General features: G+C 43.0%; 1 protein-coding gene across 1 annotated transcript in view; it reads right to left on the bottom strand.

Annotated features, from left to right (window-relative positions):
* The window catches only part of LOC118560419 (NACHT, LRR and PYD domains-containing protein 12-like), an 88,957-nt gene extending 62,936 nt beyond the window's left edge, over positions 1 to 26,021 (bottom strand). Inside the window, 7 exon segments of the mRNA XM_036131406.1 lie at positions 5,216 to 5,389; positions 15,382 to 15,555; positions 15,800 to 17,579; positions 17,722 to 17,950; positions 23,750 to 23,828; positions 25,682 to 25,795; positions 25,924 to 26,021. Of these exon segments, the coding sequence (XP_035987299.1) occupies positions 5,216 to 5,389; positions 15,382 to 15,555; positions 15,800 to 17,579; positions 17,722 to 17,950; positions 23,750 to 23,828; positions 25,682 to 25,795; positions 25,924 to 26,021 (2,648 nt within the window).
* Positions 26,022 to 27,132: the final 1,111 nt, after the last annotated feature.

Here is a 27,132-nt window from a genome sequence, read left to right as displayed (position 1 = left end):
TTTACTCTCCTACTTTCCCATTGTAGTGTCCATATAATTTGAAATTCTCCCTGCAGGAATCACAATAAAGCTATTTACATGCACAAATCAAGCGGAGCACAATGGCGTAAGCTGTTTGCTCCACTTGTGAAAGCAAAATCTGTCGAGCTCTATTTGGCATTGAGACATCAATTCTTATTGCCACATTGCTAGACAGGACACTGGGAAAAAAAAAAAAAGAAAAAAAAGAACGGTGCCCCTGGGGGGGCCCCGGTGCTGCAGAGTGGCACCTCTGACTGACAGCCATTCAGCCGCACGTGCTGAGGGCGGTCAGTGAGGTAGTTGATGGTCCAGTCAGCTAGATGTTTGTCCACCCCAGCGTCCACCAGCTTCGCTCTCAGCAGCACCGGTCTGATGGTGTTGAAAGCGCTGGAGAAGTCAAAGAACATGACTCTCACAGCGCTCCCGGTGGTCTCCAGGTGGGTGAGCGCCCTCTACTCCGATGTTGGGCCGATAGGCAAACTGCAGCGGGTCCAGGGTGGGGCTCACCACGGTGCGCAGGTGAGCTAGGATGAGGCGCTCCATGGTCTTCATCAGGTAAGAGGTCAGGGTAACTGGTCTGAAGTGGGCCGGTTCCCTGGCGTGCAGTGTTTTGGGAACCGGTACCACACAGGAGGTCTTCCACAGGGTGGGCACCACCCCCAGCCTGAGGCTCAGGTTGTAGGTGTAGCTGAGGACCTCACAGATCTCATCTGCACAGTTCCTCAGCAGCCCGGGGGGATGCCGTCTGGTCCTCCAGCTTTTATCTGTTTAAGCCTCATCAGCTGCCCTCTCACCTGCATTGGTGTGACTGTGAGGGGGGGAGGAAGGCAGAGCTGAAGGTGTGGATGGTTTGGGGGTTGATGAGAGTGGCGATGGGGGGGATGGTAGGTCTCTGGGGGGCTGGTGGTTGGAGACATTGACGGCAGGGATTGACGGCAGGGAGGGGGCCAGTGTGGGGGGAGTCAAAACGGGTGAAGAATGTGGTTAATTCATCTGTAAAGTTGGTGTCACCATCTGCAGCCCTGCTGTCCTTCTGCCCGAAGCCGGACATGTTCTTCAGACCTCTCCATACATCTCTGACATTGTTCTGCGCCAGCTGCTCCTCCATCTTCTTCCCATAGTTCTTTGCCGCCCTGATCTTCCACTGGAGTTCCTTTTGAACTCTACGCTGCTCCCCTTTGTCTCCTGAGAGGAAAGCCCTCTTCTTCTGGTTTAGGAGGACTTCCAGCTCAGGGGTCACCCAGGGGTGGTTGTTTGCAAAGCACCGTAGCTGTCATGTTGGCACAGTGCTCTCCACACAGAAGTTCATGTGGTCAGTGATGCATTGGGTCAGGCTGTTGATGTCATTACCATTACAGCTTTGGAACATGCTCCAGTCTGTGGATCTGAAACAATCCCTCAGTCTCTCAGTGGCCTCATCTGACCAAACTTTCACTGACTTCTTATGTGCTATTGTTCTCCTCACTAGTGGAATGTAATGGGGGAGCAGATAGACGAGGTTGTGGTCAGAGCGTCTGAGTGGGGGGAGGGGGGCGGAGGTGTAGGCGTCCTTAACGTTGGCATAAAAAAGGTCCAGTGTTTTATTTCCCCTTGTAGCACACGTGACATACTGGGTGAACGTGGGGAGGGTGGAACGAAGGGGGGGTGGTTGAAGTCCCCTGTGATCAGCAGGAGAGCGCGGGGGTGCTGTGTTTGCAGTTTGTTAACCGCACCGTGAATCCTCTCACACGCAGCCGCGGCATCCGCTGATGGAGGTATATAGGCACAGAGCAAGATCACGTGGCCAAACTCACGCGGCAAGTAATAAGGTCTCAAACTCACTGCCAGGATTTCAACATCCGGGCAGTGAATCCGCTCCTTCATGTGTACATGCGCTGCGTTGCACCACCGCTCGTTCACAAACACCGCCAGTCCCCCTCCTCTCTTTTTTCCACTCTCCACCAAGGTTCTGTCTGCGCAGATGAGTTTAAAGCCGTCTTGTGAGATCGTCGAGTCCGTTACAGTTTCATTTAGTCACGTTTCCGTGAAACACACAATACTAACGTCTCTGTACCTTCTTTGGAAACGGGTTAGCGCTGCTAGCTCCTTGGTCTTGGGGGGGAGAGATCTCACGTTACCCGTGATAACCGATGGTAGATAACTCTTCCTCCACTTTGTCCTGCCGCCTCTGCAGCCTCTCAGTTTCCTCAGCCAGTATCACAGTTTTCTCCCCATGTTGGTGAGCAGGGCCGCAGCGTATAGAGTCTCGTACTCTGAGTAGCTGGGCCTGAGTGTAGACAATGGGTTCAGAGTCTTGGCCAAAGGGGTCTCCCTTTACCGCTTCAAAGAGTGTCAAAAGTAGCAAAACACACAGCACTGGGGTACCAAAAGTATGCCTCTTCGGTGCACATAATCCCGGGGTGCCTGATACGGCATTCACTAATATTAAAATACTCCAAAAAACATTATAAAGAAGAGAAAATATAGAAATAAAAGACGCAGCCGATGTGACTGGCAGCTGTCTTTGCAGCGCCATCTTGAAAAAAAAAACAAAGAAAAAAACCCAACATGCTTACAGATTTACTTTTGTGTTTCCACAGAGAGGAGTTTAAGTAGATAGGAACTGGATCGTACCAGTGGCTGCACTCCTCTGAAGATTACTTCCACTTTCTTTGTTAATCCAGAATATATAAAAGTACAGTGTTTTCTTTTTCTCTTGGCTCTGTTTCCTGACTGTGTTAATTCAATTCAATCAAATTTTATTTATATAGCGCCAACTCATGAAACATCTCATCTCACGGCACTTTCCAAAGTCAAATTCCATCAGATTATTCAGAAAAAAAATCTCCTCTCTAAGGAAACCCAGCAGGTTGCATCAAGTCTTGACAAGCAGCATTCACTCCTCCTTAAAGAGCGTAGAGCCACAGTGGACAGTCGTCTGCATTCTTGATGGCTGTGTAGCAATCCCTCATACTGATCAAACATAAAGTGACAACGGAAAGAAAAACTCCCCTTTAACGGGAAGGAAAACCTCCAGTAGAACCAGGTTCAGTATGAACGGTCATCTGCCTCAACCCACTGGGGTTAGAAAAGACAGAGCAGAGACACAGAAAGCACAGAAGCACACATTGATCCAGGAGTACTTTCTGTCTTATATGGTAATAGTGGATGATCTGCCTTCCCTGGATGATGTCACCGCTAAAAGAACACCAGACCAGGTGTACCTTCTATGAAGAGAAAAAGACAGAGAACAAAAAGTTTAAAGCTGAAAGGACAACAAGCAATGCAAATTGGAGAACAGAAGGAAAACTGAGCAGAGTGAAAGAAATAGACCCTGGTATCCTCCAGTAGCCAAAGCATATAGCAGCATAACTATAGAGGAGCTCAGAGTAACATAAGCCACTCTAACTATAAGCTTTGTCAAAAAGGAAAATTTTAAGCTTAGTCTTGAAAGTAGACAGGGTGTCTGCCTCACGGACCAAAACTGGGAGTTGGTTCCACAGGAGAGGAGCCTGATAGCTAAAGGATCTGCCTCCCATTCTACTTTTAGAGACTCTAGGAACCACCAGCAGACCTTCAGTCTGACAGCGAAGTGCTCTGTTAGGAACATACGGGGTAATCAGAGCTCTGATATATGATGGAGCTTGATTATTAAGAGCTTTATACGTTAGAAGAAGAATTTTAAATTCTATTCTTGATTTAACAGGAAGCCAATGAAGGGAAGCTAAAATTGGAGAAATATGATCCCTCTTGTTGATTTTCATCAGAACTCTTGCTGCAGCATTTTGGATCAGCTGAAGACTTTGAACTGTATTTTGTGGACTTCCTGATAGTAAAGAATTACAATAGTCCAGCCTTGAAGTAACAAATGCATGGACTAGTTTTTCAGCATCACTCCTGGACAGAATGTTTCTAATTTTGGTGATATTCCGAAGGGTGAAAAAAGAAAACTCTAGAAACCTGTTTAATATGGGATTTAAATGACATGTCTTGGTCAAAAATAACACCAAGATTTTTTACTTTATTACCAGAGGCCAAGTTAATGCCAACCAGATTAAGTGATTGATTAAGAAGTTTATTTTTCAAGACTCTGGTCCAAAGATCACAACTTCTGTCTTGTCAGAATTTAAAATGCAAATGGAAAAATGGAAATTTAAAGTCATCCAGCGCTTGATGTCATCATTACATGACTGTAGTCAAAGTAATGATTGGATTCATCAGGATTTATGAATAAATATAGCTGTCTTCAGAATTACAGTGGAAATTAATTATATGCTGTCTGATCATTTTGCCAATCAAAAGTGTATATATATATATATATATATATATATATAGTAAAGAGAATTAGTCCAAGGACTGAACCCTGTGGTATTCCACAAGTGACCCTAGAGTTTGAAGAAGATTTATTATTAACATGAACAAACTGGAATCTGTCCGACAGATAGAATTTAAACCAGACATTCACCAGAGCTGTTTCAGTGCTATGATGAGCTCTGAAGCCTGACTGAAACTCCTCAAATAGGTCATTACTTTGTAAATGTTCACAAAGTTGATCAGCAACTACCTTCTCAAGAATTTTAGATAAGAAAAGAAGATTAGATATAGGTCTGTAATTCATAGACCAGTTCACGTGTGACATCACAAGCTACACCTGTGCTCCATCCGGTCATGCTGGTAGGCAAAAACAGTACTGTTTATCGCCTACCACCGTGACAAAACGGGTGAATTAGAGCATGTTTTTAGTTAGTTTATTTTTGGATTCTAAACAATGCCCACGACTTTTTGTGCTCGCGGTTGCACACTGAGGCATTCCAAATCGTCGGATGCACTTTTCTTTTGTTAATCGAAGGATGAAGAAAGACGAAAGAAATGGATAATTTCAATGAAAAGGATGCCGGCAGACAATCTCAATCGACTGTGGGAGCCATCATACCACGACAGAATTTGCAGTCTGCACTTCATCTCCGGTAAATACAAGGTAAGTTTAGCAACTGTACTGAAGAGAAATCTAGGATTCTTTTTTTTACCTCAATTAATAATAAAAAATATACTCCTCTAACTCTGCAAGGGTCTTTTTATACAACAGTAGAATCTTTTTCAGGAATATGGTAGGATTCCTCATGGTGTGTAGAGCGCCATTTTATCTCCAATTTCCTAACATTATGCTTCAAGGAATGCTGCTCTGAATTTCCTCTATACATTTATTCTTCCGTACCTGAGAGCTTCCAGTCTCCAGTGTGGATCCTTCAGTCCAGCCGAAAGCAGCTTCACTCCTGAGTCTCCTGGATGATTGTAGCTCAGGTCCAACTCTTTCAGATGGGAGGGGTTGGAGCTCAGCGCTGATACCAGAGAAGCACAGCCTTCCTCTGAGACCAGACAGCCTGACAAGCTGCAGACACACAATTCAACACATGATGTTAACATGAGAAAGTAGTGCTTAAGAAGCTGCTGCTCAGCTGGTTTTAATAAAAATAAACTAGAAATCAAACTGTATTTTGTTCTGTAGATCATACAAAGAAACATCTGACACATTTAACCAGATGAATCCCAACTAGAGCTTCACTGGGTTGGAAACTCTGCAAACAGATAAACTCTGCAGAAGGTTCTGGCTTTAAGCAAACTTAAAACTGGACCTAAAATACCAAAGACAAACTGGTGGTCCCAGTAGAAGCATTGTTCTGGTGTTTAGATCTCTTTAATCTCATTGATGGAGTCAAGAACTGAAGCTGAGATAAAGAATAAAGCAGTGGTTTAGATCAGTGGCATTAGCAGCTTATGTGAGCACATAGGTCACACTTGGAGAATCAGCAGAATGTCTTTGAGAAATTTCCCATCTGTGTCAGGATCTGGGTTTTTGTTTTGACTGTTTGTTTATTTTGATCTATTAGTTAAACTCTCCAGCTTTAAAGCTCAGTTTTGGTTTCGGGTTCTTTCTTGTTTGGTTTCTGTTATAGCTTGTGTTCTGTTTAGTGTTAGGTTTTGGTTCTGTTGTGGTCTAGTTTGGATTTTATTGTGGTTTGATTTTGTTTATTATCACTTCACTTGGCCTGCTCTGTTTACTTCTCTGTATCCAGCCTTTAATCAGTCACTCAGTTCACCTGCCAGCTATCTGCCAGCTCACCTCATAGACAACACCCTGTCACTCCTCTTCTCCAGTCACCATCCAATCAGTGTCAGTTTTCTTCCAGTCACTTCCCTGTTCCTGATAAGCTCCACCCATGTCAGTAATTAGTCTTCACTCCTGTTCACCTGCTCACTCCCCTATATAGTCCTGTCACAAACCTCTGCAATCTGCCAGATCAATTCGAGCCACTTGGTGAGTCTTATCCAGCGTTGTATTTCTGATAGCCCTGTTTGATACCGACTTGATTGCCTTTTTGATTCTGAGCCAGCCTGATCCCTGAACCTGATTTTCTTGCCCTGTATGATTGCTTACCTGTTTTTCTGACCTGGACCTGCCTTGGGATATTTTGAGTTTTGCCTTAGCCTTGTCTGTACTTCTGCCTTTTTGGATTGCCATTTTGTGTACTGGATTTTGGACTGCCTTTTTGACCACTGTGCATTGCCTGTCCCAGTTTATTATTAAATCCTGTTTTTGCTTAAAACCCATCTTGTCTGGTTGAATACTGGGTCCATCTGTCTCTGGTTCATGACAATCTGAGGTCAGATCCAGTCCTTCAGTGCACTCTTGTTTTTCATTCTTTATTAAACTTTTTCCCATATTTTTCCCACTTACTGCATCTCATTCTCTTGTTGTCTCATCACTAGTTCCCTGTCACTCTGGGCTCTGGCCTGCGTGTGTTTGGGATGTGCTGAATCAACTCTGGTGGACGGGATGACCAGGCAACTAGGGCATGGAAAGGACAAACTACCTACCACTCATCCTGCTTTATTGTGAGAAACTGGGAGATAACTAAATTATTTCTCTCAAAAAGAAAGTCAAACCCAAACAGGCAACTTCACCTTCAAAAACACTGGGTCCTGATTGTGGAAGTAGTTGAGCAGTCATGGTGTTGCCTGTGCACAAATAATATTTTCTGTCTTTTTTTTTTTCTTTTGACTCTGCCAGGTTATGGTGGAGCAGGTAGTGACTATAGGCAAGGCAAGGAAAATTTATTTTCTGGAAGTTTGTTCCAGATAAGTGGTGCATAGGAACTAAATGCTGCTTCTTCGTGTTTAGTTCTGGTTCTGGGTATGCGGAGAAGGCTGGAGCTAGAAGACCTTAGTGGTCTGGAGGGTTGATACACTGATAACAAGTCTGTGATGTATTTAGGTGCTAAGCCATTCAGGGCTTTATAAACTAACACAAGTATTTTAAAGTCTACTCTCTGAGATACAGGGAGACAGTGTAAGGACTTTAGAACTGGGGTGATGGGCTCTACTTTCTCAGTCTTAGTGAGGACACGGGCAGCAGCGTTCTGGATTAGCTGCAGCTGTCTGATCCACTTTTTAGGCAGATCTGTGAAAACACCGTTGCAGTAATCAATTTGACTAAAAATAAATGAATGGATTAGTTTTTCCAGATCATGCTGAGACATTAGTCCTTTAATCCTAGAAATGTTCCTCGGGTGATAGAAAGCCAACCTTGTAATTGTCTTTAGATGCTTTTGGAGGTTAAGGTCTGAGTCCATCACTACTCCCAGATTTCGTGCCTGATCAGTGGTTCCTAGCTGAAGCAGCTGAAGCTGTGTGCTAACTTTTTATCTCTCCTCTATTGGTCCAAATATTATTACTTCAGTTTTATTTTTATTCAATTTAAGAACATTTTGGAACATCCATGCATTGATTTCTTCTAGGCATTTACTCAGTGCCTGAACTGGTTCATAGTCACCTGGTGACATGGTGATGTAAAGCTGTGTGTCGTCTGCATAGTTACGGTAGCTGATGTTGTTTTTTATTATCTGAGCAAGAGGGAACATATACATATTGAAGAGGAGGGGACCCAGAATGGACCCTTGGGGAACTCCACATGTAATTTTTGTCGTCTGGGATGTAAAGTTACCTACTGATACAAAAGAATTCCCTGTCCTTTAAGTAGGATTTAAACCAGTTGAGAGCTGTACCACAGAGGCCGACCCAGTTCTCCAGGCGCTTTAACAGAATTAAGTGATCAACAGTAACAAATGCTGCACTGAGGTCCAACAGAACCCGCAGGGTGGTTCTTCCACAGTCTGTATTTATATGGATGTCATTAAACACCTTGATAAGGGCAGTCTCTGTACTGTGGTGAGCACGGAAGCCAGACTGGAAAATGTCAAAGCGACTGGTCGTTGTTAAGAAGGTGTTTAATTGTTGAAATACAGCTTTTTCAATAATCTTACTGATAAAGGGGAGGTTTAAGATGGGCCTGTAGTTCTGGAGTAGAAGTTTGTCTAAATTGTTCTTTTACAGCAGTGGTTTGATAATTGCTGTTTTTAGGGACTGGGGGAAAACACCTGACAGAAGGGAGGTGTGTATTATCTGAGTCAAATCAGACTCTATGACAGGCAAAACTTTCTTAAACAAAGCTGTGGGGAGAACATCAAGGCAGCAGGAGGAGGAACTTAGCTGTTGAATGATCTCCTCTATGCTTTTGTAGTTTATTTGGCTGAATTGGGACATTTTGTCAGGATAAGTTCCAGTTGGATACAGCTTTGGTTCTGGTGTTGATATGGAAGTACAAACTGATCCTCTAATTTTTAGGATTTTTTTTCAGTAAAAAAGCGTTGGGAGTCAGAACCGAGCGTTGGCAGTCAGAACGGACCGTTGGGAGTCAGAACCGAGCGTTGGGAGTCAGAACGGACCGTTGGGAGTCAGAACGGACCGTTGGCAGTCAGAACGGACCGTTGGGAGTCAGAACCGAGCGTTGGCAGTCAGAACCGAGCGTTGGCAGTCAGAACCGAGCGTTGGGAGTAAGAACGGACCGTTGGGAGTCAGAACCGAGCGTTCATTGCAGGCCCTGGTGGAGTGGAGCTCAGAAGCCACGGACACAGGAGAATTTGTTAACCTGTCGACTGTGGCTAATAAGACACGAACATTATTAATGTTTTTCTTGATGATCTCAGAGAAGAAAGATTCTCTTGCATTTTTCAATTGTAAGGTATATCTATAAAGTCTCTCTTTATAGATGTCATAGTGAACCTGAAGTCTGGTATTTCTCCACCTGCGTTCAGCTTTCCCACATTCCCTTTTTTCACCTCTAACTCCTGGAGCATTTCTCCACGGAGATTTTTTCTTCCCGGAAAAAACCTTCACTTTAACTGGAGCAATGCAGTTAATGATGTCTGAGACTTTAGACTGAAAGTTGTTTACTAGCTCATCTACTGAGTTGCAGCCCAAGGTTGAAGTAGCAGAGTAAGCTTGAATAAAAGTTTCTGTGGCATTGTCCTTAAAGGTGCATTTTCTTACGATGTCCCTTTGGCTAAATGAGTCACTGGAAATTATGCTTTCAAAGGTAAAAGAAAAGTGATCGGATAAGGCAACATCAGTTACATTGACCTGTGAAATGTTTAGACCTTTAGTGATAATTAAGTCTAAAATATGTCCCTGTTTGTGTGTTGACTGTTTAACACGTTGAGTTAAATCAAAGTTTCTAAGTGTGTCTCACAGTTCTTTTGCACTTCTGTTTTCAGGGTTGTCAACGTGAAAGTTGAAGTATCCCACAATAATCAAACAATCATAGTCAACACATATCACAGACAGCAGGTCACTAAAATCAACACAAAAGTTTGATGTGACTTAGGAGGCCTGTAAACATTCAGAAACATAGTTCGCACCGGCTCTTTACCTTGAGAGCCAAATGTTCAAAAGAGTCAAATTTTCCCAAAAACACCTTTTTACACTTTAGTGAATCATTAAACAATGTTGCCACTCCTCCACCTTTCCTTTGCTGTCTGCTCTCACAAAGAAAATTGTAGTTTGGAGGAGTTGACTCCAACAAAATAGCTGCTTCATTAGATTCATGTAACCATGTAACATCAAGATTATTGTCAATAATGAAGTCATCAATTAAAAGGGATTTTCCTGACAGAGATTGAATGTTTAATAAACCCAGTTCATATGACTTAGTGGTTGATGTTGCCTCTATGGCAGGTTGCATCTGACAGTTTATGACTTTTAAGTATTTGTTCCTGTTTATCCTTTTGTTTTTCCCTATTTCTGCCACGTATCATCACAGATATTCCATAATCTATAAGTAATACAAAAAAAAAACGAATATGATTGTGTTTATACTAAATACTTAAATCAAATGTCATTCTGGGGCTTAATGCATCTTTTTAACAAACATCTAAATGTCTTCCTTAACTTAGAATGTATATACTTCGCCCTAGCGGCTGCAGCTGCTACAGCTCCCGACAACCTGCAAGTATTTCTACAAAAATATGCCGGAGGGAACGCTACAAATTATACAACTACTCTCAATTGTTTATGTGGCTCCGAAGTGCTTCGGGCACAAATCCTAGAGGCCCGCAATGCAGTGGACTCACCGAGCAGAACCTGCCGGAGGAGTAGTGAGCTGGTGGAAGCGCGGCTGTCAACATGGGCTAACAGCTAAGCTAAAAGCTAACCCCTACAAACCGCCGCTTCTATCCATCTTGCTCTCCAACGTCCGCTCACTGGACAACAAAATAGATAATCTAAAACTTCAACTCTCTTCAAAGAGGGAGTTGAGTAACTGTTGCGCTCTCATTCTGACGAAGACATGGTTTACCTCATTGATACCAAACAACGGCATTAGCCTGGAGGGGCTCGCTACATTCTGAGCCAACAGAAACAGCGAACTAAGCGGTAAGACCCGAGAGGGTGGGCTGTGTGTTTACATCAACAACTTTTGGTGTAAAAATGCCAGATATGTCACTAGCTTTTGCTCTCTGGACATAGAGCTTTTGACTGTTAACTGCAGACCTTTCTACCTCTACAGGGAGTTTACTGTTAGCATCACTGCTTTTTATGTGCCTCCCAGCGCTAATATTAAAGAGGCTGTGAATGCTGTCTCAGACTATCACCGACCTGCAATCTGCACACACAGAGGGTGTTTTCATCATTGCTGGGGTATTTAACCAGGCAAATATGAAGACTGTTCTCCCTCATTTCTACCAACATGTGGATTTTGCAACTCGGGGAGAGAACACTCTGGACTTGGTTTACACTAATATAAAAGATGCATTCAGAGCAGCCCCCTGCCTAATTCCTGCATACAGGCCCCTGCTGATCAGAGCTAAACCTACAGTGAGGCAGGCTAGGGTGTGGACTGAAGGGGCCATGGACGCACTCCAGGACTGTTATGAGTGCTCTGACTGGGACATGTTCAAAGCTGCAGCAACATATGAAAACAAGTTCATTGTTTATGAGTATGCCATGACTGTCAGCCTACATGAACAAATGCATTGAAGATGTCAGCACCACTAAGAACATCATCACCAAAGCCAACCAATGACCCTAGATGACTGAGGATGTTCGTCAAATGCTAAAAGCATTGGACACAGCCTTCAAGTCTGGTGACAAGGAGGCACTGAGTACAAAGAGAGCCAACCTGAACCGTGTCATCAGGTTAGCGAAACAGAGCTGCAGTCATAAAATCCAGGATCTTTCCCACAACACCAGCAACACCAGGAGGATGTGGCAAGGCATACGGGCAATTACAGAATTCAACACCCACGTGCAGATGCTGTTCCTGCACTTCAGTTCAGCGTTCAACACCATCATCCCTCAACATCTGGTGGAAAAACTGGAACAGCTGGGCTTCAGCACACCCCTTCACAACTAGCTGCTAGACTTCCTCACCAACAGACCTCAGTCAATCCGGGTCGGACAGAACACCTCTGATGTCATCACCCTCAGCACAGGTACCCCTCAGGGCTGTGTCTTGAGCCACCTGCTGTTCTCTCTGATGACACACGACTGCATCGCCAGGTTCACCACCAATCACATCTGTTATGATATCAACTGGGCCAAGTGGAACAAACTGCCCAACCCAGAACTGCCTGCCACACTTGGATAGCACCAGACACAAGGAAATGACTCATATCTGTCAGATAGCGTCCGGGTGTGACACAGTTTCTCTACTGATGACGCAGTTTGGATGTGTACGGCCCTCCATGGGTGTTAACCTAAACTCCTTTATAATGTTTCTATGATGTGCGAGCCCATCAACCTGACAATCGAGGGTCCAGACCAGGAAGCGGAGCCGTAGTTTAAGACACCTCTCTGCAGCTCCTGTACTGTTACCCACCCATTACCCTATTGAGACGGTGTCTTTCTCACGGCCAAAACTTAACAGATCAAAAACTGATCTAAAAGGAACAAATCATAAAAATCAATACGGCTCACCTTGAATCAAAAAATAAAACAATTAATGTGGTCTATGAAATATAAGGTCTCTCCCTCCAAAGACTTTGTTAGTTAACGAATTGATTTCTGATAAACAGATTGATTTATTTTGTCTCACAGAAACCTGGCTACAAGAGGACTACGTTAGTATAAATGAGTCAACTCCCTCCAATTATTCAAATTTCCACATTCCCAGATCTGTGGGAAGAGGAGGAGGAGTGGCAACTATCTTTATCCATCCAATGATATTCTCATGGCCTGAGATAATGGACTTGTGTCTATACTTGTCCTGTTAGATCTCAGTGCTGCATTTGACACAGTTAATCACAATATTCTCCTACAAAGACTTAAGCATACTGTAGGGATTAAGGGGAAAGCATTAGTCTGGTTTAAATCTTCTCTGTCGGACAGAGTCCAGTTTGTTCATCTATCCATCCGTCCATTTTCTGACCCGCTTAATCCCTCATGGGGTCGCGGGGGTTGCTGGTGCCTATCTCCAACGTTCACTGGGAGAGAGGTGGGGTACACCCTGGACAGGTCGCCAGTCTGTCGCAGGGCAACACAGAGACAGACTGGACAAACAACCATTCACGCACACCAGTTTGTTCATGTTAATAATAAATCTTCCTCAAACTCTAGGGTCACCTGTGGAGTACCACAGGGTTGTGGTACATGTCCCAGTCAGAATTGGTTCCTTGGACCAATTCTCTTTACTATATATATGCTTCCGATTGGCAAAATTATTAGACAGCATGGGATTAATTTCCACTGTTATGCTGATGACACTCAGCTATATTTATCCATAAATCCTGATGAATCCAATCAATTACTTCAACTGCAGTCGTGTCTTGATGACATCAAAAGCTGGATGACTTTACATTCCTCAAAAAATAAACTCTTTAATCAATCACTAAATCTGGATGGCATTAACTTGGCCTCTGGTAATAAAGTAAAAAATCTTGGTGTTGTTTTCGACCAAGACATGTCATTTAAATCCCATATTAAACAGGTTTCCAGAGTTTCCTTTTTTCACCTCAGGAATATCGCCAAAATTAGAAACATTCTGTCCAGGGGTGATGCTGAAAAACTAGTCCATGCATTTCTTACTTCAAGGCTGGACTATTGTAATTCTTTACAATAGTCCACAAAATGCAGTTCAAAGTCTTCAGCTGATCCAAAATGCTGCAGCAAGAGTTCTGATGAAAATCAACAAGAGGGATCATATTTCGCCTATTTTAGCTTCTCTTCATTGGCTTCCTGTTAAATCAAGAATAGAATTTAAAATTCTTCTTCTAACGTATGAAGCCCTTAATTATCAAGCTCCATCATATATCAGAGCTCTGATTACCCCGTATGTTCCTAACAGAGCACTTCGCTCTCAGACTGCAGGTCTGCTGGTGGTTCCTAGAGTCTCTAAAAGTAGAATGGGAGGCAGATCCTTTAGCTATCAGGCTCCTCTCCTGTGGAACCAACTCCCAGTTTTGGTCCGTGAGGCAGACACCCTATCTATTTTTAAGACTAATGTTAAAACCTTCCTTTTTGACAAAGCTTATAGTTAGAGTGGCTCATGTTACCCTGAGCTACCTCTATAGTTATGCTGCTATAGGCTTAGGCTACTGGAGGACATCAGGGCCTATTTTTCTCACGCTACTGATTTCTACTGTTCTCCAATCTACTGTTCTCCAGTTTTGCATTGCATTGCATTGAAATAACTGTTGTCATTTCAGCTTTTAAATTTTTGCTCTCTCTCTTTTTAGGTAGGTACACCTGGTCTGACGTTCTGTTAGCTGTGACTTCATCCAGGGAAGACAGATCACCCGCTATTACCATCAAATGTAGAACAGATTACTGGATCAATGTTTGCTTCTGTGCTTTTTTGTCTGTCTTGTTGTGTCTCTGCTCTGTCTTCTGTAAACCCCAGTCGGTCGAGGCAGATGACCGTTCATACTGAGCCCGGTTCTGCTGGAGGTTTTACCTTCCCGTTAATGGGGAGTGTTTCTTCCCGCTGTCGCTTCATGCTTGCTCAGTATGAGGGATTGCTGCAAAGCCATGGACAATGCAGACGACTCTCCCTGTGGCTCTACGCTTCTCCAGGAGTGAATGCTGCTTTTCGGGACGTTGAAGCAATCAACTGGTTCCCTTATATAAGTGCCTCAAGATGACATGTTTCATGAATTGGCGCTATATAAATAAAATTGAATTGAAATGAATCAGCTGATGTGTCTGTAACAATTTCTCTGTCTTTAGTAGATAAAATATAACTTTAAGTATACTTGTCTGTTTTATGCGTCTTGCATCCAAAGTAATTAGTAAGTGGGGGTTGCCTGATGGGTAAAAAGAGCTGTTTCACTGCCGACTGGGTGCAGTAGATCTATAACACATCGTGAAGTTTGCAGCCAACACATTGGTGGTGGGCCTGATTAGAGACGACAACGACCGGGACTAAAGAGAGGAGGTGGAGCAGCTGGTGGGCTTGTGCAGAAACAACAGTCTGATCCTGAACGAGAAGAAGACGAAGGAGATCATCGTGGACTTTAGGAAAAAACGGCCTTGCCACGCTCCACTTCCACTGCTCATCAACAGCTCAGCTGTGGAAGTGGTCAGCAGCACCAAATTCCTGGGCGTGCACATCACAGACAACCTCAACTAGTTTGTGAACAACACGTCACTGGTGAAAAGGGCAAAAAAGTGCTTGTACTTCCTGCGGAGGATGAGGAGAGCCCACCTCCCCCCGCCCATCCTCAGGACCTTCTATAGAAGTACCATAGAGAGCATTCTGACCAGCTGTCTCTACGTGTGGTGTGGAGACTGCAATGACTCCGACTGGAGGAACGTGAGGAGAGTGGTGAGGATAGCAGAAGAGATCATCGGGGCTCCTCTTCCCTCCATTAAGGTCATTTCATCCTAGTGCTGCGTGTCCCGAGCCCGTAACATCATCAGAGACCCCCCCCCCCTATAAGTTTGTTGACATGAATAATGTCAATAAACTTATATTTCCATTTTATATTTCCATAAACCTTTTAACAGGTTATTGATGGAAATCTGGTTTCAACAGGATGGATAATTTTGTACCTGAGAGTTTCCAGTCTGCAGTTTGGACTCTCCAGTCCAGCAGAGAGAAGCTTCACTCCTGAATCCTGCAGGTTGTTGTTACTCAGGTCCAGTTCTCTGAGACTGGAGGACTGAGAGCTGAGAACTGAGGACAGAGCTTCACAGCTTCTCTCTGAGAGGTTACAGCCACTCAGTCTGAGGAGACAGGGAGACAAATCTGCTATTAAACAATTCATCAGAAATATTGTTGATTTCTTTACAGTCACCAATGTTCTCCTTGGAAAGATTGATGGATCTGTCTGAATTTACACGTCTTTATGTTGCCTTTTGTTGTGAACTGGTTCAGTATAAATAAACGGAAGCAACATGAATCATTATTTACCTCATTATCAGATTTCTCACTATCAGAAATAAAAGCAGCAACAATCTGTGTCCTTACAGAGCTTTGTTGGAGGCTTTAACCACTGGCAGCAGCCTCAGGAGAACCTCCTCTGAAGGAGAGTATTTCTTCAGGTCAAACACATCCAGATCTTCTGCTGATGACACTAAGATGAAGATCAGAGCTGACCACTGAGCAGGAGACAGTTTATCTGTGGAGAGACGTCCTGATCTCAGAGACTGTTGGATCTCCTCCACTAGAGAACGGTCCTTCAGTTCATTCAGACAGTGGAACAGATTGATGCTTTTCTCTGCAGATACATTCTCACTGATCTGCTCCTTGATGTGCTGAACTGTTTCCTGATTGGTCTGTAAGCTACATCCTGTCTGTGTCAGCAGACCTTGTAGGAGTCTCTGATTGGTCTGCAGTGAAAGTCCCAGGAGGAACCGGATGAACAAGTCCAGGTGTCCATTTGGACTCTGTAAGGCCTGATCAACAGCTGTCTGGTGAAAAGACTTTGGTTTAGGGTCTGAGGACTCCTTAGACGTTTGAGTTTCTTTCATCAGATTGACACCAGAGTTGATGAAGGTCTGATGAACATGAAGAGCAGCCAGAAACTCCTGAACACTCAGATGGATGAAGCAGAACACCTTGTCCTGGTACAGCCCTCTCTCCTCTCTAAAGATCTGTGTGAACACTCCTGAGTACACTAAGGCTGCTCTGATATCGATGCCACACTCTGTCAGGTCTGATTCATAGAAGATCAGGTTTCCTTTCTGCAGCTGATCAAAAGCCAGTTTTCCCAAAGAATCAATCATCTTCCTGCTCTCTGGACTCCAGTGTGGATCTGTTTCAGCTCCTCCATCATACTTGACCTTCTTCACTTTGGTCTGAACCACCAGGAAGTGGATGTACATCTCAGTCAGGGTGCTGGGCAGCTCTCCTCCCTCTCTGGTCTCCAACACGTCCTCCAGAACCGTAGCAGTGATCCAGCAGAAGACTGGGATGTGGCACATGATGTGGAGGCTTCTTGATGTCTTCATCTGGGAGATGATCCTCCTGGCCTGCTCCTTATCTCTGAATCTCTTCCTGAAGTACTCCTCCTTCTGTGGGTCAGTGAACCCTCTGACCTCTGTCACCATGCCAACACACTCAGGAGGGATCTGATTGGCTGCTGCAGGTCGTGTGGTTATCCAGAGGCGAGCAGAGGGAAACAGTTTCCCCCTGATGAGGTTTGTCAGCAGAACATCCACTGTGGTGGACTCTGTAGCATCAGTCAGGATCTCCTGGTTCTGGAAGTCCAGAGGAAGTCGACTCTCATCCAGACCATCAAAGATGAACAGAACCTGGAAGTGTTCAAAGCTGCAGATTCCTTTGGTTTCAGTAAAGAAGTGATGAACAAGGTCCACCAAGCTGAACTTTTTCTCTTTCAGCACATTCAGCTCTCTGAAGGTGAATGGAAACATGAAGTGGATGTTCTGGTGGGCTTTGTCTTCAGCCCAGTCCAGAGTGAACTTCTGGGTTAAGACTGTTTTCCCAATGCCAGCCACTCCCTTTGTCATCACTGTTCTGATTGGTTGATCTCTTCCAGGTGGGACTTTAAAGATGTCTTCTTGTCTAATGGTTGTTTCTGGTCTGTGTGGTTTCCTGGATGCTGTTTCAATCTGTCTGACTTCATGTTCATCATTGACCTCTCCAGTCCCTCCCTCTGTGATGTAGAGCTCTGTGTAGATCTGGTTCAGAAGGGTTGGACTTCCTGCTTTAGCGATCCCCTCAAACACACACTGGAACTTCTCCTTCAGACCAGATTTTAGTTGATGTTGAACTGCAGAAGGATTTTCTAAATTGACAAAAAAGTGAAATCAGGAAGGAAACCAAATGATCTTCTGAAGATGATGTGAATAAATGTGATTCCATCTCTTCAGACATCAGTAAATGTGTGATTTATCCATCAGGTTAAATCTTTGTAGAAATCCTCTTACTGCTCTGCAGACGGTCAGCCAGCTCCTCCTGCTTCATCCTCCTCAGGAAGTTCAGAGTGATCTTCCTCAGTGCCTCTCTGCTGCTCCTCCTCTGCTCTTCATCCTCACCTTCCAACACCTCCTCATCATCTCTCTGACTCTCTGAGCAGTCTGGGTCACCTGGACTCAGAACCTTCTGGATCTTCTTCAGTTCCTTCTTCACAAAAGTGACAATGTTGTCCTCCAGCAGCTGGAACAGAATAATATATGAAGGCCAATAAGAGTGTGGTAGTTGTCATGTTTCTGAATAATAATATATAATGTTTGCACTGGTTCTAATCCGATCATGAATCATTTACACTGTCTCTCAGATGCTAATGTTCTCTTTCACACACCTTAGCTACTCCTAGATGCTGCTGTTCTATCATGCTTATTGCATTTTTCTCACATCATTCTATTGAGTTTTTCTACTGTTTAACTTGAATATTTCATCTGTTTTACTTGAATGAGCTTTATTATTAATAATTGTGCAATACTTACTCTAGTATTTATTTTACCTTTTATTTTTAACCTTCTGATAAAGCTAATTTTCTCTGCTTTGCCACTGTCAGACTTGAATTTCCCCACTATGGACAATAAATATTTTTTCTCTTATGATAAAGAAATGAGCTGTAAAAGGCAGTGAGTCCCACAGAAACCAATGTTCCAATGTAAATATAAGAAGAGAGCACTTTGAAGCTACATATGTTTAAATGTATGAAAATTGTTAAAAATAAATTCAACAAGAGGTATGATTTATGAGACGAAACATTCAAGGTTAAAATGAGGGAAAGATGCCTTTGAAGTGCAGCTAACACAAACAGTAACAATTAAACAGCTGAACGATCAAAGTAAGCGTACATCAAAGACACTGGCTGGATGGAGGAATTTAATGATGAAGCAGAAAAGCAGCTTCAGAGGAATTTAGCATCCTTTACTTTGAATATGATGTAAAAAAAATCTGGAGCAAATGCAAGGAAGGAAAAATCTGCCTATTTCAGAGCAGAGTGCATTACAATCCATTTTTATTTAATAATAATCCCATAATACATAGGAATGCTGTTAAAAAATAGAAAAAATAAGAAAACATACAGCACTTTGGTCAACAATCTGTTGTTTTTAAATGTACTTTAGAAATAAATTGGATTGGATTGGAAAAAGGGGAATTTCACAGAGGATCAGGGATGTTTCCATGGACTGGATGTCAGGAGCCAGGAGAGGAAGCGTTGCTTCACCTGAAGACTTCCAGCCTGAACAGCCAGACTGACTTATACCATTAACACAGTGTATCAGTCTGGTAAGTAGCTGGTAGAGCCTTATTTCAAGCGGCGAAGTGACAGGGTCAGTGTCATCAGGTTAGAATAAATCAGATAACTACGGATGTGATACAAAAACCTCTAAGTGACGCACTCTATTTCTTTCAGTATGTAGTCCATGAAGCAGATCCATCAAGCAAACTCTCCTGTGAACAACTTTTTGCTTTTTTTGTCAAAAAGAAATCTGAGGATACTTGGTGTACTCACATGCACTTTCTTAATCTTCCAAGGCAACAAGCAACAAAAATTTCTGTATGTGTCTTGATTGTTATGGTAGCAGAAAAGTGCCACTTTTCTGCTACCATAATTCAATTCAATTCAATTCAATTTTATTTATATAGCACCAAATCATGAAACATGTCATCTCAAGGCACTTTACAAAGTCAAGTTCAATCATATTATACAGATTGGGTCAGATTATACAGATTGGTCAAAAATGTCCTATATAAGGAAACCAGTTGATTGCATCAAAGTCCCGACAAGCAGCATTCACTCCTGGGGAACCGTAGAGCCACCGGAAGAGTCATCTGCATTGTACATGGCTTTGCTGCAATCCCTCATACTGAGCAAGCATGAAGCGACAGTGGGAAGAAAAACCACCCATTAACGGGAAAAAAAACCTCCAGCAGAACCGGGCTCAGTATGAACGGTCATCTGCCTCGACCGACTGGGGTTACAGAAGACAGAGCAGAGACACAACAAGAGAAACAAAAAAGCACAGAAGCACACATTGATCTAGTAATCTGTTCTACATTAGATGGTAGTAGCGGGTGAGCCGTCTTCTCTGGATGATGTCACAGTTAACAGAACGCCAGACCAGGTGTACCTACTATGAAGAGAAAAGAGAGAGAACAGAAAGTTAAAGCAGAAATGACAACACATAATGCATAATTGAAGAACAGTAGAACTCAATATAGTGAGAAAATTAGATCCTGATATACTCCAGTAACCTGAGCCTATAGCAGTAAAACTATAAAGGTAGCTGAGAGTAACATGAGTCACTAGTTATAATTTTTGTCAAAAAGAAAAGTTTTAAGCCTAGTCTTAAAAGTAGACAGGGTGTCTGCCTCACGGACCAAAACTGGGAGTTGGTTCCACAGGAGAGGAGCCTGATAGCTAAAGGATCTGCCTCCCATTCTACTTTTAGAGACTCTAGGAACCACCAGCAGACCTGCGGTCTGAGAGCGAAGTGCTCTGTTAGGAACATACGGGGTAATCAGAGCTCTGATATATGATGGAGTTTGATTATGAAGGGCTTTATACGTTAGAAGAAGAATTTTAAATTCTATTCTTGATTTAACAGGAAGCCAATGAAGGGAAGCTAAAATTGGAGAAATATGATCCCTCTTGTTGATTTTCATCAGAACTCTTGCTGCAGCATTTTGGATCAGCTGAAGGCTTTGAACTGCATTTTGTGGAATTCCTGATAGTAAAGAATTACAATAGTCCAGCCTTGAAGTAACAAATGCATGGACCAGTTTTTCAGCATCACTCCTGGACAGAATGTTTCTAATTTTGGTGATATTCCGGAGGTGAAAAAAGGAAACTCTGGAAACCTGTTTAATATGGGATTTAAATGACATGTCTTGGTCAAAAATAACACCAAGATTTTTTACTTTATTACCAGAGGCCAGGTTAATGCCACCCAGATTAAGTGATTGGTTAAGAAGTTTATTTTTTGAGGACTCTGGCCCAAAGATTAAAACTTCGGTCTTGTCAGAATTTAGATGCAGGAAATTTAAAGTCATCCAGCTTTTGATGTCATCAAGACATGACTGCAGTCGAAGTAATTGATTGGATTCATCAGGATTTATGGATAAATATAGCTGAGTATCATCAGCATAACAGTGGAAATTAATCCCATGCTGTCTGATAATTTTGCCTATCGGAAGCATATATATAGTAAAGAGAATTGGTCCAAGGACTGAACCCTGTGGTACTCCACAGGTGACCCTAGAGTTTGAGGAAGATTTATTATTAACATGAACAAATTGGAATCTGTCTGACAGATAAGATTTAAACCAGCCTAATGCTTTCCCCTTAATCCCTACAGTATGTTCAAGTCTTTGTAGGAGAATATTGTGATCAACTGTATCAAACGCAGCACTGAGATCTAACAGGACAAGTATAGACACAAGTCCATTATCTGAGGCCATGAGAATATCATTAGTGACCTTCACCAGAGCTGTTTCAGTGCTATGATGAGCTCTGAAGCCTGACTGAAACTCCTCAAGTAGGTCATTACTTTGTAAATGTTCACAAAGTTGATTAGCAACTACTTTCTCAAGAATTTTAGATAAGAAAAGAAGATTAGATATAGGTCTGTAATTTACTAACTCATCTTGATCAAGAGAAGGTTTCTTGAGTAAAGGTTTAATAACAGCTACTTTCAAAACTTGTGGTACATATCCATTTACTAAGGATAGATTAATCATGTCTACAATAGTGCCACTGATCAAAGGGAATATGTCCTTAAACAACTTGGTTGGGATTGGGTCTAACATACAGCTAGAAGGTTTAGATGAAGCTAAAATTTTAGATAGCTCAGAAAGTTCTACTGCTTCTAAACAGTTCAAACACTGCGCAGATTCTAAAGATTCCTCCAATGCTGCCTCACTTACTGAGGACGAGGTAATCATGTTTGGGAGGATGCCAATTATTTTATTTTTAATGGCATCAATTTTATTTATGAAGAATCCCATAAAATCATTACTACTGAGAGCTAAGGGAATGGATGGATCAACAGAGCTGTGGCTCTGGGTAAGTTTGGCAACTGTACTAAAGAGAAATCTAGGATTATTTTTATTCTCTTCAATTAATTATGAAAAATATGCTGCTCTAACTCTGCGGAGGGTCTTGTTATACAACAATAGTCTGTCCCTCCAGATTAAGTAGGATTCCTCTTGGTGTGTAGAGCGCCATTTTCTCTCCAATTTCCTAACATTGTGCTTCAAGGAACGCAGCTCTGAATTAAACCAAGGAGCCAGCTTCCTGTGAATAATCACCTTCTTTTTCAAGGGAGCTACATTGTCTAATGCAGAACGCAATGACGAAGTCACATTGTTAGCAAAGGTATCGATTTGTGAATGGGAAGAAACAGCAATGCTGCCATCTACAGGGCATTTCTGCAATACTGAGGATATTAAGAAGGGGACAGACTCTTTAAGTTTTGATACAGCATTATCCGATAAAAATCTACTATAATGGAACCCTCTTTTGGGGGTGGAGAATTCAGTTAGATTAAACTCAAATGTTATTAAAAAATGATCAGACAGGACAGGGTTGTGAGAGAATACTGTTAATTCTTCACAATCAATGCCATATGTCAGAACAAGGTCTAAAGTATGGAGCCGAGAGTGCGTCGGTTCATGCACATTTTGAGCAAAACCAATTGAATCTAGGATAGTTTTAAAGGCTACACTAAGGTTATCACATTCAGTGTCAACATGGATGTTAAAATCACCCACAACATAACAGAAAAGTGCTATGTTATGGGTAGTTCTGCTGCAGAGAGCGATGCATCGTAAAGTCCCGCCTCCACGTTTTTATAGATCCAGGATTTTTTAGCCACAGCAGAGGTGCGTTTTTCCTGGGATACTTTGTGACGCTGTGGATTTAAGTTGGATTTACCGTTTTCTCTGGATATTGTGGGATGCTGTGGTTAAAAATTTGAGTAACTCTTCATTGGATATTTTGCTTCTAAGTCAGATTACCCTTTATTTGAATTCTGGGAATATTAGTTTTTCATCTTCTTTGGGTTTTTTATGGAGCTCTGGTTTCAGATTGGATTTATTTCCCAAAGCAACAACTCAAGCAAACCTGGACAGCAGAAAAAGCCTGACTGCTCCAGAAATATCTGTTCCACAAGCATTCAGCATCCTGGATGAGCTGTTTGCCAGTTTATGAACTTCCTGGACACAAGAGACCCAGCAGATTCCACATCATCTACACCGAGGACATCAGGACATGGGTGTACTAAATAATTCATCACTCAGGCTGTCAACAAAAGCCTGGATCAGGACCAGAATCAACTCATCTCGCAGTAAGGTCAGTGAGGAAGTGAGCAGAGGAACAACAGGTGCTCTGAAGTCTGATCTCAGCTGCAGCAGAGAACCACCTTCAGCTGGGAGACGGCAGGAGAAGACAGGACTGAGGGACCTGTGAGCGATAAGAAGGTTTGTGTTCTGGCCAGAGTTAATCAGCTCTTCTCAAAAAAGGCTGCAGGTTTATTTCAAGAGTGATTAACGTCCTGCTCTGGTCCTGCTAATCAAGACAAGTTTTAGTCAGCCAAGAATTATGTCTTAGAGGAGAAGATTCCAGCATGTGTCAAAAAGAGAGTTCACACCTGCCTGTTCAAGATCCTGTGAGCCCAGAAAGTTTCCACACCTGTTCTAGGAGCCGACCCCATGGGGGGAAAGAGAACCGGGACGAACGACGGAGACTGCTGCTGATCAAAGTTAGATTCAGAGTTCATTAGTATCAGCAAGACCTGCGATAGACCGGAGACCTGTCCAGGTGAACCCCGCCTCTCACCCACTGACAGCTGGAGACAGACACCAGAACCCCTCAGGACCCCAGCAGGGATAGGAATGTTAGAAAAAGGATAGAAGGGCGCGCATGTGGCGCAGCGGGTAGCGCCACATGCGACGACTGAACAGAACCGATGGAAAAGTAGTTGTTGTACATGTACAGACCATAAATATGGAGTCCAGCTGGGTTTGATGCTGCCGGGCAGACGGACCTCTGGGAACCTCTGAGTTCTGCTGGTCGACTCTGTGGAGGAACCAGAACAATTAGGAGGGAAGTAAATATTCATCCAGCAGTTTTCACAGATGAAATCACCAAGAGCTTCACAGTAAAAGTCCTTAAAACAGAAAAACTGAGCATCAAATTAACACGATACAAATAAGTTAAAAAGGAAGAGGAAGATGAAATAAAAGGATGAAGATCAGAACCACCAGAACCACCCAGTAGACATTTTAAAAAGTGGGTCTTGAACTTGGACTTCAAACTGTCCACACTGTCAGCAGATCTGATGCTGGTGGGGACAGTGACCCAGAGCTTGGAGACAGTGGAGGTGAAGGTTCTGTCCACTCAGGTCTTCAGGACAGTGTGTGGGACATCCAGCAGGTTCTGATGACTAGATCTGAGGTGGTGTGGACCTGGAGGAGGTCTGAGATATGTGGCTGTGTGTCCATGTAAGGTTCTGTCTTGGATGTGATGGTGAGTATTTTAAAATGGATCCTGTAGGTCCCTGGAAGCCAGTGAGCTCAAATTATATCTGTCCACACAGAGACAATCAGAAGGTAAAGGTCCATGAAGGACATCTGGATGTGAGCAGAGAACCAGAGGATCCAGGTAGTTGGAGATGTTTAATGTTCCTGCTGATCCACTAAGAACTAGCAGAACCTCTGATGGTCCACTTCAGCTCAGCTTGGTTCCACCAACCACATGATGAAGCTTTCCTTCCCTGCTGAACTGCTCTCACAACGCACACAGGAACCAAGTCTTGATGGGTCAGACTGGCTCTACCAGGTATTTCCCAGCGGGTCGTGGAAATGTGATCCACTGTTAGTCTGACATGGAGCCAGGAAGCAGCAGAACCTCCTGATCAGCATCAACACTCCAGACATGAAGACATGAAGGTGTTTTCATCAGAACAGGGCAGCTGATTTCTGGAGATAACGGATCAAACCTCTGTCTGCAAATAGAACTGGAACATCTGAGAGCTCACTGGGAGGAACTGGGTTTCTGTTCTTGGCTCTTAAAGAAATGTAACGGGTCATTTCCAGAACCTCAGACCCGACTGAGGAGACCGGTGCATACTAGGGTGGTGATTGGCTAAAATATCACAACATAATTCCTTGCAGTGAAATCATGATTTTATTAGTTTCCCAAAGTAACAATAAAGCTGTTGAAGAAAAATCTAGAGAAGCATTTAGACCAGAGCATTTCTGACACATTTTAATGAGTTGCTGCAGTTCTGCTAACTTGACTGAAGCTCAACTGAAATGTAATAAATCCATTGCGATATTTAAGAGCTGAAGAACGGCTGCAGCTCTAAACTGTGAGGGAACAACACCAAGTCTCTGGTTCTGATCCCAGTGATTGTTCCAGCTCCAGCTGAGAAGAACTGAAACTCTTCAGTCATTAAAACTGAGGAAGACTTTCAGATACGATGACAAAACGGTTCAGGAACAAAGAAAGAAAGTCCAGTTGGTTCCATGTTGGATTTGATTCAATCAATATGAATATGGGAGACGGACTAAACAGTCCAGTTAGCTCATTAACATGGAACAGAACCAATCAGAGTGAGCTCCAGTCCAAACTAAATCTTTGACTTTAAGCAGAGAAAAGTGTTTAATGATGGCGACTAATCAATGAGGCCCAAAAGCAAACAGATCAGAGCTGTTAAACATGATGTAGCAGCATCCAGGACGCCTCCAACAACATCCATTCTTTCCACTTTCACTGCTGTGGTTCTGGAGAACATCCAACACACACCGCTTCACATATGAACATAGAAATGTGGGAAAAAGAGCTGAGCTCACCTTAAACACATGCTGGAATAAAAACATTTCACACTGACTCAGTTTCCACAGTTACAGCAGTTAGATACAGCTCACCTCTCTGATGATGGAGGTCCAGAAGATTCGAAGTCAAGAGGAGGAGTCCTTGACCTGTCGCTCTTTAAGGACACACAGCTGGGTTCTGGTTCTGGTTGATGTTTACATGTCAGTCTCTCAAGAATGCTGTGAGAGGAAAACTTATTATTTAACATACACAGAGGGACCAGCTGGATCTGTTGACTGGGTCTTACTTTGAGAGAAAATAAATGTAAAGATTCTTCCATAAATGTTAGAAATGCTGATCTCACCTCTGAGCGTGGCTCTGGCTCTCAGCTTCCCCACACAGAGTGGTTTTAGAGGGAGGGACTCCCTCCTCTCTGTCCTCACACTGATCCATGCTGCTGAATTCACATCCACATCAGCTCACACACACTTTCTACCTTCACCTGCAGAGGAAACACAAATCATTCATCTGCACATCAACTCTGATCATCCTTTACATCATTAGTGCTGGAAAAAGATCAGCTGCTCCTCCTCTGATTGGCTCTTCTTCTCTGCTTCATATCAGTGTCAGCTGAATGCAGTCAGACAGCAGTGAGAGGCAGAGGAAGCTGCCATCAGCTGCTGTACTTCTACTATCAGTCCACTAGATGGAGCCATGGAGCAACATTTCATCCACTCACACTGATTCACTCTGACTGGAAGCTTCAGTCCGTCACATTGATTCAGTTCAACACATGAAACCATTTTAGCTGATGGTTTATACAGCAGAGGACCATCAGAGCTCAAAGCATCAGATTCATTAATATTGGGTAGTTTTCAGAGGAGTTTGGAGAAGGAACTATAAACAGTTGTGTTAAATTTTAGCTGCTGGGAGGAGTTTGATAAAAAAGAATAAACTATTTGTTCTTATTTTATTACTATGAAAATCAGACTTAACCTAAATCAAGCATATAGTCTGGAAACATGTTTTAGTTTCCAGACTTTGAGAACAAACAGAAACTAAAGGATGATGAAGGAATGCAGTGATTCCAGTTTGACTGGAAAGACTAAAAGGAGTTACAGAACCACAGACGACGGTTTAGAACCAGGAAATTTTAAAAACAAACACACAGTGACTATTAATTTTTAAGGCATTTAAATATTTCAGATTAAAATAAATAAACATTTTTGCCGTAGATTAGTCTTCAGACAGCAGAGATGAAACTTTGTGGTGAAATCAGAAGTGAACATGTTCTCCAGACATCAGAGAGCAGAAACAAAGAGGAAAGTTCCTCAAGACAAAGTTCTGGTAGGAAACAAAGCAAACTTACAGTTTGTTCAGACGCTCCAAAGTGCTGAAGAACAAGATGTGAACCACTGAGACACAGGTGAGCTGCTACCTGTAAGGAGGCGGAGCTTCAGCTGTGATGGAGGCAGGACAGGTAGGTTAGTGGGAGGAGTTCAGATCTGACTGCCTTCTGGTTCTCAGACTCATCTCTGCTGTTCTGCTGAAGAACCTGGTGCTA

This window comes from Fundulus heteroclitus, unplaced genomic scaffold (genome assembly GCF_011125445.2).
Source record: "Fundulus heteroclitus isolate FHET01 unplaced genomic scaffold, MU-UCD_Fhet_4.1 scaffold_43, whole genome shotgun sequence".
NCBI lineage: Eukaryota > Metazoa > Chordata > Actinopteri > Cyprinodontiformes > Fundulidae > Fundulus > Fundulus heteroclitus.
This window is presented reverse-complemented; position numbering and strand designations above follow the sequence as displayed.